Genomic DNA, 22013 nt, shown 5'->3' with positions numbered 1-22013 from the left:
TTCATGTTTCCACACAAAGAAGCCAGAAATGAACAACAACTCAATCCACAATATATTCTCCAACGACGTTACAAAAACGTTCAGCTAGCTGTTCAAAGCCTCGACGGAGGAAATTACCTGGTTTCCAGTCAAAGTAATCGTCCAGCCACAACCATTTTCTCAATTCCACTTCATTATTGAACGGAACATCACACACAAATCCCAAGCAGCTTCTATAGTGGGGCACTTCCATTACACGAAATAAAACAGTTGTCGGAAGTGCTCTGTTTCTCGACTAGATGCCCCATTTAAATGACCTGAAAAGGGCAGATAGTATGTCAGCATAAAGGCATGAAACACAGCATTTTGCTGAGCACATCATTCTCTTTCGGATAATACAAAACGCATGGGCTAAACATTCTATTTTCCACGTGAAATTTTCACCTAGAACACCAGGACCAGAACTTATAGGCGAACCCAATATTATTACCTACCAGAGAGAGAGATGGAGAGTTTGCAGTCATTAAAATTTAAACAAGTATAATAAAGAGAAAAAAATTAACAATGAACATAGCAGTCGGGTTGCGTCAATAACTCTTCTTTGATTCTGTCCATTTCTTCCTGTATCAGTGGAAACGGACGACACCGGCATGCTGTTTCTTATGACGACTTATGTTGTAGTGCGCAACGTTTGCGCTCCGCCCAACCCCGCCTCGCTTACGATTCGTCGAAAACCCATTCGGACGAATCGCAGGCGGCGGGCGGCGCAAGGGTGGAGCGCTGCAATTGAGGACGTCGTAAGAAACAGCGTTAAGGGTTGTCCGTTTCCACTGATACAGGGAGGAATGGACGGAATCACATAAACACATAATCTACGATCCCGTATACGAATACTCCACCTGAAATCCGTACCAACTCAGATTCGTGCCTTTAACTCACGTCCACTTTTGTGCTTGCCATGTACGACTTCCTCAAACGACATTGCCAGTTCTTTAGATCTTCTTATCAGTGGTATTCCATCTGCTTGGCAGCACATTTTTACTCACTTTCACGATGTCTATCTCATATATTCGTTTGTTAGTTTCTCTTGCTGCGAGACAGTCTTCTCAAAGACTTCAGCTTGTGAGTATTAGATTCCCTCAGCACTTTCAACACACAAGTGAAATTCTGAGACTTTGCTGCAACTAAATTGTGAGAGACGCAAATCATCCATTTATTCGTGGAAAATATACGGCGATAAGGTAGATAAAATCGACTTCTCCTCAAAATGATTATTATTATATTGTTCGGCATACGCTAAAATATCTGCATCCTAGGTTTCAATGAGCAGACGAAGAGTAAGCGGAAAATTCGAATAATGAAGCTGATGGTTCTTTCGAAGGCAGCCTCTCACCGGTGTGACAGAGATGACGCTCAATTCCATCCAATTATCTTTTAAAAAAAACCGCGTGAGAAATGGTCTTGTTGGTCTAAATTTCCTACGATACATCTATGACGCGCCATCTTCGTATAAGCGCCGCGCCTGCGAGCAGGAGGACGAAGATCAGTGAGGTTTCCTAGAGAGTTCATTCAAGTAAACCAATGTATGCGTAGGTTGCTGGGAGAAACGACGTGTGTAGAAAGGTGGTGCGCTATAAAGTGGCCCGTAATAAAATTCGGTCTGCAAGATTCGCTTCCCACGCCGTTCTCTTCATTCGTTCGGAGGGAGGTGGGATTTGGATCGCATTTATACTCATGATCTGCACCGCTAGCCGTATCGTTTCGTGGAAAAATCTCAAAATCATTTGTGGTATGCTACCTTTAACATGGTTCTTGTATTCGTAATGATCATATATCGACACCTCATTTATGAAGTTCTGTTATTGGTGCAGAAGTAGATCAACGTCAATAAAATGAATATAAATCTATGAAGTTGATCAATAATTTGTTTCTGAATCCTAGATGTCCGTGAAAGAATTGGAAGTGGGTAACCAGTCGACGAATTGAAATCTGAAGTTGGAAAGTCATGCATGTAAATAGCAGAGGGTGCTTTTATTACTTTAGCTGGGCCAGAGAACGCACAGAGTGAACGCTCACGAACGACCCCTGTGCTGCAGGTATATTTTTTCCGTTTTTTTAATCGGCTGCATTTCTTAATTCCTTTATTGCCTTCTCAATTCCATAGTCCCGAGAAATTCGCTTCGTTGTAGGTACTTCATCATTCATTCCGTAGATTTTCTTACAGGTAAAGAAAACAGTTTTTTTTTACAGTGGAACTCAATTAATACACATATGTGAGAAACGCTTATGAATCTGTTATTTGATATTCTAGACAGGAGAAAAACGGAGCTTGGGTAAAAAAAAGAGGAAAAAATTAAGCCTGGTATGAAATATTTATACACAAATATACAAGTTTTTTAAGCTGTACAACTACAATGGGAAAACTACAATGGGAAGAGATTCTTAACATTTTGAACACAATCAAAATTACCCATGCAACCGGTAACAGATGTTAGAAATCAGCGTGCAGCCATCTGTAGATAATTGATACTGATTATTCTTGGGCGGATCGAACAGCCCTTTCAACAGGTCTGGAAGAACGTAAATTTGTACTCATCGCTTCCACTTTATTTAAAGGTACGTACACCATTACTGAAGTGATCGTATGAGTTGAATGTATTGAGTATTTGTTTGCATTTCCAACAAAAATTCGTCTTACACATCCTACATGCCATAAAGTTACATCCTTCGTTTTTCTGAAAATCAGAAGAGAATCGTTCAATGAAATGACACATTTTCTGCTTTCCTGTAGCCGAATATCTGTCCACTTTACGCTACCAACTTCGAAACGAACCAGTCATATTGTCATCGGTTTACCTGAATTGGAATAAGGCAGTTAGGACATCTGTCACTGTTTTGTTCAATCCATGCATAGCTGCGCCATTCTTTCTTCTTTAATGCCTTTTCCATTTCAGCCTATAATAAATAGGACTACTTTGCTCTTTAACATTTTCAAATAATCCATCTTAGTCGCTGAGGTCTTGGAGAACGCAAACGAAACCCTATAATTCTGACTGAACTCTCAGTTCATCTTGAAAAGCAGTGGTTTTCAATATTATGCTTTCTTTCTAAAATAAATCGTATACTCTACTTCCACACATTATTAAATCGCAAGTACATGAAGAGGATTTTCTGATAATGCAAAGTAAAGTTTGAAATGAATTAGACACTAACAAACCTCTAATTGTTCAATTCCTCCATACCAATATCCCATCTGTCTTCTCTCCTCATCGGTCGCTCTGAGAAACTCCAACAGAGACACTTCACGGAAACCCCATGTAAAGTTGCTGTTCTCAACAAGGACTGAAAAATACTCCTGAAAGCATGGTGTTTCTAAACAGCGTTTTCAGTACTTCAACCTTATAAATCCCTTACTCCCGCGGCTTCTATGAGTTTTAAAAGTTGTCTTTTTGGGCAAACCGCCTCTGGAGGTTTCTGATCCGTCTGACTCCTACTTTTCCTGGAGTCTAGCTACTGTGAAAAAAACCCCAAGTATTTTCCCAGATGTTGGTTTTCAGAAAAATCTCCACAGACATATCTTTAGAGAACAGAAAAGAATATAATCAAAGTCGCAGCATCTCACCTGAGAGATTGTATTTGCCTCGGCAAGTTTGAAATCCGTGGAACGATTTGAAACATTTAGTGCAGAATGAATAGCCGCAAACAAGGCAGGTCGCCAAATTATCTCTTCTGAAAGTAAACTAGTTGAAATTAATTAATTTAAATTATTTTTTAATGTACAATGAACGAGAATGAAGAAAGAAGGAAAGATCTTTGTTAAACAATAAGAAACATAAGGAACCATCGCTTCTATTTGATTCTATGCAATTACCTGAAACATAATAACTTTGATAAAAACACATTTGGTAAGAAGATACCGTTCGTACCAAAGCAACACGCTCTATAGCATTTAAAAGTAAATTTTCGGAATTTTTTTCTTGAACGCAGATGTAATTTTGCATGTAATTTTCGTTAATAGCTGCGAAAACTTGAAATATTCCTAATAAATCCAGGAACAAAGACCTTAGTTTATACCCAATTTGGAAATGAAAGTGAATGAACTAAATTCCATTACATTTTTCATTTATATCCCGTTATAAATAGATTGACTACTGCCTGACTTTTAGCCAGAGGAGATTTATTTGAAATCAGCATCCACGAATCTGACTAGTTGATGGACTCTGCGGAAAAAGTTTGAAATAGCGTTGTAGATTGTGGGAACTGGGGCGGTTCCGCTCATCTCTCCCTAACCATCCTTCCATACCGTTTTTTGCGACTACTACAGTTGCAACGCGCCATCCTTGTGCACGCGCCGCATCCAAAGGCGAGCGATCGCAGATCACTGATGATCACTCATCAGCCTATTCAAGTGAAACCAATGGAAAGGCTGCTGAGAGACCGGAACGTGTACATAGAAGCGCGTCCTTACGTACTTCATAGGAACTAATGCGGTTTCTACGTCGTTTTTTTTACACCATTAGGGACACATAAGCGAAACTACCCTGGATCCTGCAATCTACGGTTCCTCTAGCTTTTCCCCCGGATTCCCTGGCCACGTCAGATTCGTGGTATGCTGCCTTTAAAACAACATTCGTGAGAACGGAGAAATTTTCATCCATTTACGAACGGCTCACATTTGACTGAGGGCGGCCGGTTTCTGACAAGCAATCCTTGGACAAACAACCATACCACCCATGTTATCCAAAACTCGAGACAGTAGCAGTCGTTCATAGCGTTCAAATGCCTCCTGAATTAATTAGATAAGATACCAAGTAAACCACTAATGGTGTGGGAAATCTACCTGACCCAGAAGCCGAACGATCAACTTTTGAGGAGCATTCGTCGCACAATTACTGCTGGGACACGTAAGCGGTGAAATCTTAAGAGAAAGTCAACTCATAAACGTAGAGGAAAGCTGAGAGGGAACACATGGTCACTGCAAGTTCCTAACTAATCGTATACTACCTCTTGAAGCAGTTTCTGCTTAAAATATGCGGTTACGCATTCTTTGCAAAACGTATGCCGGCAAGGTGAGAATCGTACGCATTCACGGCCAGATTTGTTCTCAAAACACACCTAAAAGGAAGGGTTTTGGATGAAATGGTGGAGACGATTTATCTACTTATTCGATTACATAAATGAATACCGTAAGATCATGAGAACTTACTTGTAAAATTACGAATGAGCGGAAAGAACTGATACTTACGTTACAGTCATGACAATGTGCTTCAAACTCGTCCAACTCGGCTTTTTCACACACGTCTCTTGCTTTCTCCAACATTTCCATCGGCCCCAATTTCTAAAGAAGAAATATTTTAGCTTCAGCTTGGGAATCATCCGAAAACAACCAACATTCTTTCGAGCAATGCGGTTCTCTTCCACATGCAGTTCTGTAATTTCAGTGTTATCTACAATTTTCTTCACTTCCTGATAGCACAGAAACAGAACAGCGGATCCGATGTTCTCTTGAAGAATATCGTCGATCCTCCTCAAAATCAGATTTTCCTGAAAAACACACTTTAACCTGAAAAAAAGCAAGATCTCTTACGAGGAAGGTTCTTCAAATTCTATTTGTAAAATCCTTTCTATAGTTTTGAAAGAATAACACGAAGAAATACATATAATCACTGTACTCAATTTTTAAGTTTTCAATTTTCTTTTGAATTTTTCTCATTTTAACGTTGTCTTCCGTTTATCGTGTCGGGACTCTACCCTCTTAGTACATTTTTACAGAACAGTTGTCTATCACATTCAAGCTTGTGCTTCTTACTGTTTTAAAGAAGGATATCATGTAAACAAACGAAGTATGACAACTTTCACCCACGCTAACTTTTATGGACGCTCCACACATTTGGGACAACCCCAAGCGGTTCCCTCAGCGGCTCCTTAATGCTACAAAACTAAAAAGTTTGAGACATAGACGAGTGATCAAAGATCTGTGGCTGTGCTTCGAGTCCCACAGGTAGATAAGGAGTTACGAACAAGGAGATGTTGATTTTTCAACCAACTAAAGGGCGAACAAGAAGTTCTGATTTGTACCTTTGGAAACCTGGATGAAAGCACCTCACATCTGTTTTTAACTATTTCTTCCGGAAAATCACGTGGTGTATGAGTTTACTACTTGCAATTTCCACCCAGATCTCAGAACTTCTCAATAATCGACTGTCCGAATCAATTGTTTTGAGTATGTGGATGCCTAAAGTTTCGTTGCTTCAGGTGACACGAGTGTTTTCATAATTTCCCTATTAGAAAAAACGATGCAATTTCTGACTCCACAAATATGCCATCCAGCAAATTGTAGTACTTCCTGGTGTAGATTAAGAGAAAATAGGTTGTAGCAAACAAAAAAGTCCCGAACAAAACATTCACGCTCGTTCGCCATGAACACGCGGAAATAAATAAACAAGTGGATGTATATTTTAGATGTAATGTCCATCTTGTTTGCTGTATTTTACTGCTCTAGATTTTTTTTCACTTTTTTCCAAAGTACAGAAATTCACAGATATTCTCGTGGTAGTGCCGTCTGCGACATTTCAGTTTTGGATATCAGTCCTTTTTCTACCCTCCATGAGTCAACAAAACTTGCCATCTTTGTTTTCAAGTGTTCCTTTTGAAAGGGTTTATGCTACAGCTCCAGAATTGCCCAAAAAAGGATATATAGTAAAGTAAAAGCTACATAAAGCACGTACACAATCGTGTATGCGGCGATTCGATGGAGCGTAGCGGCTAGGAGCGTCGTGGGACCCAAGCCTTACTGGCACCACCCATCACCACAGTTCGCGACGGTCCCACCTCGGTCCCAACAGCTGCCTCCACCGCGACGTTTCGAACGCGTACGCAAATGCACCACAACTACACTCGTGATTCATGGCTCTCTATAACTTTTTTTATAGTCGAGTCAAAACGACCTGAAGCTTGATGCAATTGCGTTAGTGCTGCGCTCAAATCGGCGCAGCAGAGCCGGTGGGTGCAATCGCGGTGTCACGATTGCTAGCTGTGCAGTCCGAGTAGATCTTAGCTGGTACTTGACCGGGAGGGCAATTGCTAGCTCCAGCCAACCATTTCCAGCCCAGCCGCCTACGCAATAGAACCAGCTTTCAGGTTTCAGGGCAGTAGGCTGGCTGCGATCGTTACTTCTCACCTTCTCTCTACATTGCCTTCTTCTTTGGAAGCTGAACTGTTTCTATCTCGTGAGAAGGAAAACTTGAACAGATCCCTGTGATCTCTTTCCAGTAGTTGAGTAAGAAAATGTACAGAAAAAAGAAACTATTACCTACCATTGAGATGGGCATCCAGATACAATCCAAATCGATAATTGCTTTCTTGGCTGGATACTCTGCAGGTAACTGAAACAGAAGGTCGACCGGAGAGAGCTGGGTAGTCTCGAATTGTCCATAATCTGAAGGTTAACGTTGAACAGTAGCGGTCAGGAACTCAGACGCGCTCCTTGGGTTTTCTACTCGTAGTTAGCAGAGTCCACCACTTAAATCCGAGGATTAAATGCAGAGGGTACACTAAAGGAAATTTCCTTGCTAATTTCCACTTCACAATCAGCAGCGCGGAACGAACAGCAGCCGAATTTCACTTGAAAGCAGCGTATCACTAAATTGACTCTGTTGAGGTCTCTCATCGAATAGGCAGGTTAGAGGTGTGGTTCATGATTTTGAGCGTAATCACGCTCAATGTTAGTAGCTCGGAAAAAAGCGTGAGAAACAGTTTCGGTTGCACGAATGTCCCCTACGATGCAGCTTGTTTACGCAACAAAATGGGCAGCTCTTTCCAGCGTCCTTCCAACGTCCCTAATCCGACTAACATAACTCAAACGAACAGTAAAAGCTACAATATCTGCACAGTCGCACTCGTACTGCGGCTACCCATCGTTTTACCACCCGCAAAAAGTTGCATCGTTGGGGACATTGGCGCAATCCAGGCTGTCTCACACGTTTCTTTTCTGCATTTCTAGGACGAACTGAGCTCTATTACGATTATATTTCTGGACTACATCCCTACTGCTATCTATTCTCTAAGAGATCTCAACAACGCCAATTTTGTGACACTTTACTTTGTGATACCTTTAAAAATTATAAAAAATTATACTTTAAAAATTATACTTGAGTAGCAGTGCAGACAATCCCATAATTCGTTGTCTTCTGATACAAAATTCCCCTCCAATCCCGTCCACGTGACGTGCAAAAAAGAAAATGCTCAGCGAGGAAAAAAATGAACAGTACGATGATTTCTTCGATAACTTGGGGACAATTTCCGCTACGAAAAGACGCATCACGGCGCATTCATTGATCTGTTGTATTGATCTCAAAGAATCAGCGATTTTTCTTTCCCTTCCAATTCCCTCATATTTTTGATCTGCTGTTTTCCAATTTGTACCCGTGTGTAAAGGTTTAATTCCCCGAGTTCAAAAAAAAACATGCGGTCGTTCCCGTGTGTAAAGGCCGGCCTGACCAAGAAAAGCACGAAGGTACAGGGTACTTTGAGAAAAAAAAACAAATTTCTTGTTGTTTCTTTTTGTTTTCAAACAAATTTTAGCATTATCACTCAGCAAAACAAGCTAATTCGGCTCACTTTTTTCGTCCGAAGCAAAAATCACAATAGGTTTTGATCTTGGTTCTAATGTCACCGAGATAACTCCTCTAAGTTCTTCTCCACTCGTGTCGACGGAGACAAAATCCTCGCTAAAACAGCTGACTACAGCCTCAACTTCTTCCGTCTGTTCAGCCGGAAACTGTCTCGACATACACTGACGAACGAAGATTATTCACCTACAACAGCACGTTCTTCATATTCACAAATATTAAAAAAAATACTGTCGAGCGAGATTTAGACACAGCAAAAATGAAAAGCTTTGCATTGGGCTAGCAAACGGCTTTAAAAAAATAGGTAAACAGTAAAGTAAAATAAAGTAAACCGTAAAGTAAGTAAAGTAAACAGCAGTAAATAACTAAAAAGAGATTAAACTCTTTGTAGTCACAGAAAAGCACAATTTTCAACGAGTACGCGTTTGCAATCAATCACCGGGTGAGTCACGAGGTAGGTGAAGAAGAAGTCAGCAGTGTCTCGCACTCCCCTCCACGACTACATCATAATTGGGAAGGTGCAGGACAGTACGAGCGCACGAACGGCAACACAGTGTCAGATTTAAACTGGATAATTAAAGGAATAGTGAGGTTCCGAGCGGAAACGCGCACTTGTTTAAGTACCAGTGGAACGATTTGCACTGATTGCACAACATTATGAAAGTGTTGTGAAATATTGATTTTTGTTGGGAAGCCATTTTTAAACGAGGTCCTCAACCAACACTTAGTTTGATATGCATTGCAAGGAGTCAAAAGTAATGAGAACTTCAGACATCATCTATTTATTTTTTCTTTTCGCGTAAACTATGTGTTTTATCTAAATGACCTAAACACATACTATTTCAAGGAGTTTTTTTTTCACAAAAGTATATAATATAATACAATATAATATAATATGAAATTTGTAATGTTTACGTTATCACATTGTCCTCTCCTTGTCGGATCATATGACAAGGAGGTGACCAGCTTGTGGTAGGAGTTGCTCTTCTTGTATACGCCGGAGATAGTCGGCAAATTCTGTTTGCTCTTAGCTTCATATCAATAAACCTTATCCACTGAACCACACTTTGTTTTATTCGGTTCGAAACAACGCGCAGAATTTTCTGGTCGATCGGCCGGCAAACGAATCCCGACCCGCCGCCGAGCATTGCGGTTTACCGCACAACACTCTTCTGGATCATCATGGGCGGTTTTTCAAGCATTTTCGGCTCGTCTCCTACTACACCCAACCATAGACTTTTCATTCACTCGCCAACCCAAGGTAAATTTTGGATTCATCATTATCCGGAATGGGAAGAAGAATACGGAAATTTCATGCAAAAACGACACGTTTTCTTACGTAAAGTATAAATCTTTTTTTTTGTGGCGCCAGGGTGTTCCTATCTTAGAACATAACAAATGTAATGTTACAATTAAATTGTAATGTTTATGCTATCATATTGTCCCCTCCTTATACCTCCCATTCATCGTGAGCCACCCTAACTCACGCGCACATCTTCCGCCCATTTGAAAAGTGTGGGAGCTTCAAATACGAGTTCAACTACGGAAACTGTGATCTTCGCTAATAGCGCTCATCACTGATTTTGGAACTCTGAGAACTCCGAGAACCTCTTCCTCGTCAATCCACTCCAACGTAGCTTCGACTTTCGATTACATATTATTACATTACTATCAGCGCAACTCACCAATGAGGAACGAATGTGCGACGCCGCCACTGACGCCAACGAGCCACAACCGAAACAGACCGACAATGAAACTATCATTTGGTGATCTCAATCATAAAACCAGATTTTTCCTATGAGAAGATTTGTCTCAACATTGTTATGCTTCTATTTTTTTTTCTTTTGTTTGGCCCGGAGTGTCCTGCTGTTTGAATGACATTGGAGGACCTTAAGCATCTTCATATAGTTGTCTTTTGTGTACGCATTCTCGAATGCGCTTGTATTTTGGGCGTACATTATCAGGATGACCGCCCATGAAAGCCTTATTCAAGGTGACGGAACAATACAGGCATTTTTGGTTTTGTGGCTCCTAAAAACTATTATTTGCACCACTAGAACAGCTCTTCCTCGCAATTATTAGAAGGAAGACGTAAATGAGAACAAAGCAGAAAAAACATAATAGTAAACACTAGAAAAATCTTGCATTTATAAGTGTTGCCCCAAGTGTACTCTTGATTCACAAGGTCAAGCAGAGGTGCAAAATGGTCCTGTATAGTTTGGTCATAGCATGAAAAAGGTGCTGGACACATAAACTGCAAGGGCAGAGGATTATTTCTTTTTGCATCGTTGCAAGGATTGGGAATAATTTAATTTTGCGGAGAAAAAAAAACTCGGTCGCACACACTTTGTGTTTCGGTATTCGTAATCGCACTCGTATCCCCATGGGGTTCTGGTGGATTAAAAAATTGTGAGAGTGGTGAATGGTGCGCATACTTCTTCGAAAATAAGTCTTAACGTTTTTGAGAAATTATAGGTTGATGAAAAGTGGAAGGAAGTAAGCGGCCACGACGACAGCACGGTCGGCACCGCTCAACCCTCAAAACGAGGGATACCAGGTTTGTCCTGGAGAGTAAGTACACCTGCTTCATATATCTGTTCCATTTGTTCGTCTCTATGGGTCGTTGTAGATCACATTCTCGACGCTGAATACTTGCCACAAATGGGTATAAATCCGAGACTACTTTGCAAATTCATAACGGAAACACCAGACATCCACTATAATTGAAGAAAACAGATAAAGTGACCAGTTAACGCTACGAAGCAACTCTTTACACTTTACTCCAACTGGAATACGAATGCGTAAAGTGCATGAGTAATGTAATTATGCAACAAACCAACTGCTCTAGGTATTTGTATTGGTGTCCACTTAAAGGCATCACTCCACGAATCTGAGGTGAAACGGATTTCAGGAGGAGTATTCGTATACGGGATGGGAGACTATGGAGAGGGGGGTGATTCCGTCCATTTCTTCCTAATTGCCGTAAACAACGTCCCGGAAGATACGGCTTCAGTCGTTCTGGCGCACTATTTTCTACAGGGAGTTCGACTCCAGTCTTGTGCGGCGCCGCATCTTCCGGGCCGTTTTTTACGAGAATTAGGAAGAAATGGATGGAATCACCCCCCCCCCCCCTCCATAGTCTCCCATCCCGTATACGAATACTCCACCTGAAATCTGCACTACCTCAGATTCGTGGGGTGATGCCTTTAACTCGTAGCTTTTTATTCATTTGTTTCAGCTGTAGCCAAGTTTGGTGTTGATCTCACTTAACTCGCTTTCATTTCGGTACTCGTAGGGATACAAAAGGTTGCATCAGCGGACAGAATAATCATTCTAGTCCCCTTCTCTGTATTTGGTCTTGCTGGGATCTTTTCGCGTTTCCGGAGTGGTACTTGACAATATATCTCCCGAGCCCTGTCAACCATGAAAAGAATACAGTATTGGAACATTTCACCAACGCTAACTCCAACATCGATTATCATGAGTTGAATTCGGGGTCGAGCTGAGTAAAAATTCGCCTATGCTTTACTTTTCACTCTTTGTTGTCGTCGTAAAACTTGGGTAGAATACTATTTTTAATCAACCCGTTACTCCTTTGAGTTTGCTGTTTAATTTTCCGGGGATATTCCTGAAGCTTTCAGTCATCTTTCCACATTTTTTTTCAATTTTCAGCCACACTGTCGTGGAAATCTAAATTATCAACGTGAGAATTTCCTACCACCGCTAGAAACTGTTCACACACAAGTGACGAACCCTTATGGCTTTGTTCTGAACCTTGATTATGGTTGGCTTTTGCACAGAACACATAACTAATTATATATATATATATTTGTTTATTTATGTACAAGCATACAAGTCCTGTAATTTGTGTAACTTCAATCGAAAAAAGCCAAGAGATTCTCAAGGTTCTGGATGAAATCTAAATTATCAACGTAACCCGCATAGGAAGACTGCATATATGTAGCTGCAGACGACTCGACCTCTGATGATTGTTAGGATTGAGCAGCTCTTTCACAGTTCTGCAACAGCGGATATTTATAAAAACGTCTTGCATACTATTTAAAAATACTTACGCCATTGGAATGTCGATTTATGTTGTGTGAATTGAGTATTACTTTGCAGTTCCAACAGAATCTTGTCCCACACATCGTACAATACATATGATTACAACCTTCGTTTTTCTGAAAAGTCTAAAATTGTTTAAATTGCAAATGATGGCAGAAATTTTCGGTTTTGAGTTTTTCTTCACTAATTGATGGCATTCAGTGGGTTCACCAAGTAGCCCAACAAGTTGAGAAATCAGACGGATCAAGAACATTCAAATGGATCACTTTACTCAACTCTTTGCACTTTTATAATCGATGAAATAAAAGTCGAAAAAGTGGAAAATGGTAAAGTCATCATGAAAATAGAGTTTTGGTACCTCTGCAGGTGACGAGATCCATCTTTTGCGTCCTCAGTTCATATTTACTAGGAGTGTTAAGAGTTATGCCGTGGGGTAAAGTGAGGCCTTTATGTTTACTTGATGTTTTTGATTTCTAGATTTACAGATGCTTCGCGTTTTTTCTTGAGAACCACTTCCTAATTACCACCCAATATTGAAGAGCACCCAGAATTTAGAATTTTCTGGACGCTGATTTTGAATTTTCAAAAACGTCTACTGCACGTCGAATCACCTGGATCGCAATGGCACACCCAGGACACCTGTCTGGAACGTTTTCTTCAATCCATGCGTAGCTGCGCCACTCTTTCTCCTTTATTAACGCTTCCATTTCAGCCTAGAAGAAATAGAACCATATTTTAATATTTGTCTTGCAATTAAGTCAACTAATCCAGTTTCATCGCTGAGGTCTTTGAGAACTCAGTCGAAGATTTGTAGTTCCGACTGAACTCCCAGTTGACCTTGAATAGAAGAAGTTTTGAATTTTATATTTTCGTTCTTAAATAAATCGAACCATTCTCTCTGTGCACATTCTAATAGCAAGTGCAAGAGTAGCACTTTCTTATAATCTGAAGCAAAGATTGGATTAAAACACCAACAAACCTCTAGTTTTTCAATTCCTCCATACCAATATCCCATCTGAGTTCGTTCTTCGTCGGTCGCTCTAAGAAACTCCAGCAAAGACACTTCTTGGAACCCCCATGTGAAGTCACTGTTCTCTACGAAGACTGAAAAGAATACTGTTGGCGATAGGCAACTAGGTATTCCTGTTCTCGCTCAGCACTCTTTTAGGTTTTCGATGGATGATTATATTTTCACGAACAGATTTCGCATTTCTCTTATATTTGAAGCTGAATGACGATTAAGCAAGTGTTTCATAAGAAAAAATAAAATAACTAGAACTAAAATAATTGAAATAGCTTTCATCCAGTTAGTTTCACTTTGCTAATTCGCGATTTCAGGCTCCAACAAACATTCGATATAATGAAACAGTCACAAAGGGCATCTTTGAGGAATAGTGAAGAAATTTTGATAATTTGGTTTCTTACCAGAGAGATTGTATTTGGTTCGACACTTTTGAACTCCGTGATACGCTTTGAAACATTTAGTGCAGAATGAATGGCCGCATACAAGACAGGTTGCCAAGTTATCTATTCTGAAAATAAATTCTGAAAATAGTAGGAATGAAAACTAGTCTATTTTTTACTGTGAAGACGGTAAAAGAATAAGCTGCACGGTGTTGATCAATTCCTATGTGGAAGCACCTACGCGTTTGACTTCAATTCAGGAATCGTTTGAGGTTTACGGACCTGGGAATTTCTTATTATAAATGAATAAATAAATAAGTGTATATATAGTCTGGTCAAAACGACATGAAGCACAGCACAGTGGTGTAAGCGGCTACGCTCGAAGCGGTGGAGCGTAGCGATTAGGATTGTCGAGGGAGCCTCGCTTCCAACATTCATCGCTGCAGTTCGCGATGACCCCCCATCGATCCAAACCGCAACGCCTCACCGCACCGCTTTGGGTGCACCCGCAACTTCAACAAGCTTCATTTCCTTTTGACCCTACTATATACACATACATATATATACATATATAAATATATATCGCAAACGTATTGTTAAAAGAGTCCCTTACTAACTAAGAATGTAATTCTTCTCAAGAATAAGAAGGAGATCAAAAGAATTAATGATTACACGTCCTCCAATGTAACGGATAATCTCCACATTAGATCCCTTCATCAGTGACAACGTAGAGAAATACCCAGCAAATCCTGAATGGTGAGCGTTTGATAAATGAGCTGCAACGGATCTGGTTGCTGCTATTCGTCCAAATATGTTTAATATATGTAATGTTAAAGTGTTGAGTTGTTGTTGAGCGTTAAAGGGAACGGTCATGACTTTAAACCTTGCCTACCTCAGTTACAATAACTAAAATTGTTACAATTGATTCTATTTGAAATAACTTCCTACGATATGTACGGTGTTTCAGAAGGTTCCGAGGGGGTGCTACGGCAATGCAAACCCCAGAAAGTAGCAACTAGCAGATCTCTTATCGTCCGCAGTGCACTCAGACACCAAGATTTGCGGGAGTTTGAACTCTCGCTGAAATCATCCTTGAGAACGTTGTGAAAACAAGCTGAAGTGGCTTGTAACATTAGTAAGGCGACGGGAATTGTTCGTTCATTTAACAGGGAGTTGAAACCGTAATCATACTTTTATTTAGGTTCCACAAACTTCAAAGATGTGTTGTAATTGCGTGCTTTCAAAAATCCAAACAAAACCGCAGAAGAATTCAAAATCTGGCCTAAAATTTGGATAAACATGAAAATTTCTGATTTCCACGTTAGTCTTATCGCCCGACTAAAACAAAAAAGGGACAATATGCAAATTTCTGGAAGGAAGTGACCTTGAAACTATTCTGAATTGAAATCGAAAGCGTTGGGATATACCAAATTTATCAAATGGATTGATTGAAAACCTGAATTTGAATTTCAGACAGTTATCAGAAGAGGTGGATTTGGACAACGTAGAAACAGAGAAAGCATCAATCAACGACAAATGACTCACATTTGACTGAGGGCAGCAGGTTTCTGGCAAGCAATTCTTGGACAAGTGGCCATATCACTCATGCCATTCAGAACTCTGGACAGAAGGAGCCGTTCGTAGCGTTCAAACGCTTCCTAAGCGTAGTATCAAGATTAGCAGGATCTACAAGAGTTGGAACTAGAAAAGAGTTACCTCGCCTAGAAGTTCAACGATCAACTTTTGAGGAGCATTCGTCACACAGCTGTCACTTGGACATGAAAGCAACGAGATCTTAAATAGCGTAAGTGCACACGAAAGATGCGAGGAATAATAATATAATAAATAAATAAAATATAAATTAAATATAAATTTTATAGAAATGTAAGTAAATAAAATATAATAGAATGATTTTTCAGGGTTCTAAACAAAACTACATAAGGAAGAGAAGGAGGAGAGATGAGGAGTACGTGGTTTCTTCATTTTGATAGCCATTTCAAGGTGTGACTAAAGTGTGAATTACCGAATCGTCGTCAAGGGTTCTTTGTCGCTAATTACTCTTCAGTTCTGTCCTGTCTTTGTCGAGCAACCCGTAGCGTGACACGGTCGGTCAGGGACAATGCGATGGAAACGAAGAAAGAATTGTTTGAAAATTTTAAAAAAAGTAGGGGATACGAAGGCCCTTCTCAATCACTGCTCACTCTTTCCTTCTACTTTTGTGGCCTCGAATCGAAATTAACGCGAGAATCGTAGGAAATATATATATATATATATCTTCTTAATTCATGCTTTAAATATCTTCTAAAAAAAATAAGCGAATTTCAATTGAGGTCTAGTTTTTTTTTCTTTTGGAGTCAATTTTCCACTACCATTTACCCATGTAGGAAACTAATGACTGCTAGGATCTCGAACTCCTTGAAAGAAGCGGCTTCAGATTTGATACCGAAGGATTTTACACAAGATACAGCGCGTGTTAACAATTCTACCACACCCTCTGAAATACCGTAGTGATTGTGATTGTTCAGATTAAGACTGTCACTCACTACCACCATCACCAGCTGTTGAGTTAGCAGTAGCTTTCTTATCAGCGCTATCCATGTTGATCAGCTTGAATTGCCGGATGAAGATAGTCAGCAGTCCATAGTTTTAGAGCAAACATTCATCAAGATGACGCGCTGCCTAACTTTTGAGGGTGTCTGCCGTTGTTTCTCTTTCTTTTTCTCTTTTCTTGAACTCCGTTCGCTTTGCTGCCGCATTACACAGAAACATGCTTTAATGGCATTCTTTTCTCTCTTTCTTTTCCTTCCTGCTGGGCCGAAGAGCAGAATGTAGTTGTAAAACAAACGTAATGGTTAGCAAGAAGGAGTAATTTAATACACCAAGATTTATAGGTGTACGCTAGACGAAGTGCGGCATCTTTTTAAGGAACTATAGAGAGGTAGAAAAAATAGCTCGATCCCTTACAGGAAAATACTGATTCGTTTCGCAAAATAAAAGGTAGACGTATATAATCAACTGCGGAAATATTTTCGGAATTCACCTTTTGAAGCCTCTATGGCATTCAATTTCTATTTCACACTTCGAATTGAGAAAAAGTCAAATGAAAATACTCAGTCAAGTCTTTTAACATGACTTTTTCTCGCTTATCAAAACGGCGAAGAATAAATAACGATTACAGTAACTTTAGCGACAGCTCTGCACCCTCTGTTAAAGGCATCACCCCACGAATCTGAGGTGGTGCAGATTTCAGGTGGAATATTAGTATACGGAATGGGAGACTATGGAGAGTGGGGTGATTCCGTCCATTTCTTCCTAATTGCCCTAAAAAACGGCCCGGAAGATGCGGCGCCGAACAAGGCTGGCGCGCTCCAGTCGAATTCCCTGTAGAAAAAAGTGCGCCAGAACGACTGAAGCCGTGTCTTCCGGGCAGTTTTTTACGGCAATTAGGAAGAAATGAACGGAATCACCCCCCTCTCCATAGTCTCCCATCCCGTATACGAATACTCCACCTGAAATCCGTACCACCTCAGATTCGTGGAGTGATGCCTTTAATGGCGGTCACAGGAGTGATGAATCAACAAGGCGTAAATTACCTCTTGAAGGAGCTTTTCCTTGAAATAAGCGGCCACACATTCTTTGCAAAACGTATGCCTGCAAGGCGAGAACCGAACGCATTCACGGCCAGTTTTGTTCTCAAAACACACCTGAACAAAGATCTATGTACCTCTTCAATGTTTAACCTCCCAAAATAAAGCAATATTTTGTGTATACAACAAAAAGAATAGTCCCCTACCTCACAGTCATGACAATGTGCTTCGAATTCGTCTAGTTCAGCTTTTTCACATTCTTCTCTCACTTTTTCCAACATTTCCATTGGTTGCATTTTCTGAGGAGAAATTATTTTAACGTCATCTCAAGAAGAACGGAAATTATTTGACAACAACTAACATTCTTCCGAGCGAAGTAGTTCTCTTCCAGATGCAACTCGGGGAGTTCGGTGTTGTTCACAATCTTTTTCACTTCTTCACAGCACAAAAACAAAACGGCAGATCCGATGTTCTCTTGAAGGATATCGTCTAGTCGCTTCGATATCACATTTTTCTTTAAAAAAAGAATTATATGTTTTAAAATATTTCTTAAAAACATAATTTAACCTAGAAAATTTCTCAGTCTTCGCCTGCAAAATTTTTCCTAGTCATTCAAAAGAGGTGTGTAACCAACATTCAAATACTTCAATTACATTTAATATTTTTGCTTATGCTGGCACTAAATTTTCCATTGAAGACCTTTGTGCTCGTAAAGTTACCCCACAACTTTTCTCCGTACGAGAAAACGCGTACGTTACAACGGATGCATCGGAACATATCAAGTACAATGAATTCTGAAGAATTCTGGATAGTATGCTATCTTGGTTTTGCGACGAAAAATGATAGTAGTTGCCTTAATTAATCAGGAAACTTATTATCTTGTTAGTTTGTGTCTGAACAGAGTCCATGCTGCTGTTATAGAAAACAGTGGTTCCTATGTGCACTGGCTACAGATTACAGCTCATCTGATCTCTCAAGTATTCCATCCTGTACTACTCTTTTCAGCGAACCGCGATTGTCGGCGCATCTCTACTAACCGGTGGTCCGCTAGTACCACCGCTTCACGTCTATCAAGACTGTAGGAGGCGAACCCGAAACGTTAACCAGAACAAAGATCGACAGCAGTCTTGATTCTGCTCGAAGAAGTGGTACACGGTTCAACTCCACAGTGCCATCATTCAAGTGATCGAACATGACACTTATTCTATACTTATTCTATCCCACTTTATCAGTTGAACAGGACTAATTTCGTAAAGCGAACTCCATCCACTTATTGCCTTCACAACAATTTAGCGGAAATATCCAGATAAAGAGAAATGGAAAAGAAATTGCATAAGTGTTCACCATAGAAGTGGGCATCCAGATGCAATCCACATCGACAGTTGCCTTCTTGGCCGGATACTCTGCAGGCAATCGGAACCGAAGATCTACCGGAGAGAGCTGAGTTGTCTCAAATTGTCCATGTGCTTGAAAATGCATTTGCAAACAGTGAAATACGATAAAATCCTTTACCTTTTGTTTGTAGTAGTAAATATGTTATTTAATTTCTGGAACTATGCATAAAAGGTTCATGAACACAAATTTCTCCACCACCCCAAGTTCGCGGTTGAAAAAAGTGGGAGGCGTGGAAAAAAAGAAAAATATACGCATCTAACAGGCAAAAATCCTATACTTCATTTCCTAGGCAAGATTTAGTTGAGTAGAATTTATTTCGTAGACCAGGAAGTCATTAGTACTAGAACTTCAATGTCACAAAATAAACGGATTTCCCTCACTTTTTCCGTCAGAAGCACAAACAACGATCGGCTTCGATCTTGGTTCCAACACCACCAAAATAACTCCTCTGAGTTCTTCACCGCTTGAGTCGACAGATACGAATTTCTCGCCAAAACAACTGACAACAGCTTCGATTTCTTCTGTCTGTTCAGCCGGAAACTGATTCCACATACACTGACGAACGAAAACTACTCACCTACAACAGCACTCCCTTCACAAATAAGAAATAGTGTAGGAATAAGAGCTAGACACAACAAAAAAACACAACAAAAATGTAGAATTTTTGGAATGAATCATACGGCGACGGTGAACATATGGTAGAGCTCCGTTTTATCACAGAAAAGCACACTTTCCTAGCACCATGCAATCAATCACCACGTGAGTCACGAAAGGCATGTACATATGAGTACGAAATCGTCCGCACAACGCACTTAAGAACGTTAATGGAGGAAAATAGGAAAGGTGCATGAAACTGACTGGCAAAACGTCATGGTAATAGAAACTAAGAAAATTTGATAAGAAAATGAACTGGAACTATGTATCGAACGGAAACTCGCATTTATTTAAGTACACCCAGTGAAACGATGTCCGCCGATTGCACAACGTTACGCAAGTGCATGCAAAGCATTGATTTTTGCAGGAATGGTCACTCGTACACAACACTAATAATTAATTTCTTTTTTCACATGTATTAAATCGTGTCTGTGCCACTTTATAGCAGAAACCACACTATTTACGGACTGGAAAAGGAACTGAAGAATTTTCCTTCTGAAAATTTTCCACAGAGTCCTTATCTCTACAAGTTTCACTTTTTGCAGTGATAGTTGCAGCGAACCTCAGAATAAGTTTGATTAATATCCATAGGATCCATACGCGAGAAAGGGCCGAGATACCAAATATTTTCTTTCCCAACACATGCTCGGCTTCCGCCCACCTTGGTCGCCGCTACTCGCAGGTCTTGGGAATTTGAGGAGTCGCTCAACACTTAAAGGCATCACTCCACGAATCTGGAGTGGTACGGATTTCCGGTGGAGTATTTGTATACGGCATAGTAGATTATGGAGAGAGGTAATTCTGTCCATTTCTTCTTAACTGCCGTAAAAAAAACGGCCCGGAAGATGCGGTGAGTGCACAAGGCTGGCTCCATTCCATTCGAAGGCTCCATTCGAACTCGTTGTAGAAAATAGCGCGCTGGAACGCTCGAAGCCGTATCTTCCGGGCCGTTTTCTACGGGAATTAGGAAGGAAGGGGAGGAAACCCCCCTTTTCCTTATTTTTGAACCCCTTTAAAAAAATACCCCCTTAAAAATCTCCCCCCCCTAATTTTTGGGGGGGAGTTTTATTTTTTTTTTTTTTTTTTAAAATAATTCTTCTCGCGGGGGGGTTGAGAAATGGGGGGGATTTTTTAAAAAAAAAAAAAAAAAATAAAAAAAAATTAAAAAAAAAAAAAAAAAAAAAATTTAAATACTATTCTTCTTGTGGGGGATGAAAAAAAAAAAAAAAAAAAAAATATAAAAAAAAATTAATATTATATAAAAAAAAAAAAAAAAAAAAATTTTTTAAAAAAAAAAGAAAAAAAAAAAAAAAAAAAAAAATAAATTTTTAAAAAAAAAAAAAATTTTTAAAAAAATAAAAAAAAAAAAAAAAAAAAAAAAAAATTAAAAAAAAAAAAAAAAAAAAAAAAAAAAAAAAAAAAAAAAAAAAAAATTATTTTTTTTTTTAAAAATAAAATTTTAAATAAAATATTAAAGAAAAATAAAAAAAAAAAAAAAAAAAAAAAGTAAAAAATAAAAAAAAAGGGTTTGAGGTTAAAGGTTAAAAGAGGGACCATCGTTTTCTAACTGCAGCGATGTATGGGACTAACAAGGATCCCCTCGCAACCCTAACCGTTAAGCTCCACCGCACCGCTTCGAGCGCAACCGCTTACGCAACTGCACTATATAAGAGATTGAAAAGGGCTTCGCTGAAGAGACTCGGCGCGGATCACCGTTATCATCAAATCCATAAAGACTCGCTGTCAGCTGAGTTTTCAGTCATAATTGCGAGAGCGAAGAGGGAGCAATGAACGGGGATGTACATGAGGGTGGAAATGAACAAGACTTAGCAATTGCATCGCTCCTAAACCACCGAGTAGATCGACGTTTATTTTGGGAAATGTGAATTTCCAATTACCACAAAAAGTGCAGAACCAGGAATGAGAAGAAATTTCTTCGGTGAGTGCTGCCTTTAAGATAAAGTAGAATCGAGATGACATATTTCTATGATTAAATATGTAATCAATGGTAATGTGTAGTGATCTTGCGGATTCAATACCATGGAAAGTAATTGAAATTAACCTTAGATTACGATTGATCTCGGAGAAATCCGATTTCGTTTCTTTGGTTCTGCTTATGAAGTGAAAATATAAAAATTATAAAATAAAAAATACCATAAGTACACAATTACGATAAACTGCGCATAACAATCGTTCTCCGACGATAAATCTCGTTGTTTTACAGTTTAAAAAAATACTAGGCAAAGATCTTATTTTTGTTATGTCGCAGCGCTTTTTTCTTCTCCATTGTGTTCGCGGG

General features: G+C 39.6%; 2 protein-coding genes across 2 annotated transcripts; both read right to left on the bottom strand.

Annotated features, from left to right (window-relative positions):
- Positions 1-2540: 2540 nt before the first annotated feature.
- On the bottom strand, positions 2541-8770 carry RB195_011112 (uncharacterized protein; the record flags this gene model as incomplete). The annotated part of the gene is made up of 12 exons (XM_064192397.1): positions 2541-2549; positions 2604-2714; positions 2836-2934; positions 3197-3321; positions 3602-3708; positions 4653-4765; positions 4820-4897; positions 4984-5094; positions 5225-5317; positions 5371-5523; positions 7296-7417; positions 8599-8770. The coding sequence occupies 12 exons, from the start codon at positions 8768-8770 to the stop codon at positions 2541-2543; spliced, it is 1293 nt and encodes a 430-aa protein (XP_064049980.1).
- A 3831-nt stretch (positions 8771-12601) lies between these two features.
- Positions 12602-19612, bottom strand: RB195_011111 (uncharacterized protein; the record flags this gene model as incomplete). Its single annotated transcript, XM_064192396.1, has 12 exons — positions 12602-12628; positions 12683-12790; positions 13286-13387; positions 13654-13778; positions 14100-14206; positions 15624-15736; positions 15795-15872; positions 17672-17782; positions 17872-17964; positions 18027-18179; positions 19010-19131; positions 19441-19612. 12 exons carry the CDS (start codon positions 19610-19612, stop codon positions 12602-12604), a joined length of 1311 nt encoding a protein of 436 aa, XP_064049979.1.
- Positions 19613-22013: the final 2401 nt, after the last annotated feature.

The sequence above is a fragment of the Necator americanus genome, chromosome III (genome assembly GCF_031761385.1).
Source record: "Necator americanus strain Aroian chromosome III, whole genome shotgun sequence".
Taxonomy (NCBI): Eukaryota; Metazoa; Nematoda; class Chromadorea; order Rhabditida; family Ancylostomatidae; genus Necator; species Necator americanus.
The sequence above is the reverse complement of the archived record's forward strand: the minus strand, read 5'-3'. Positions and strand labels throughout refer to the sequence as shown.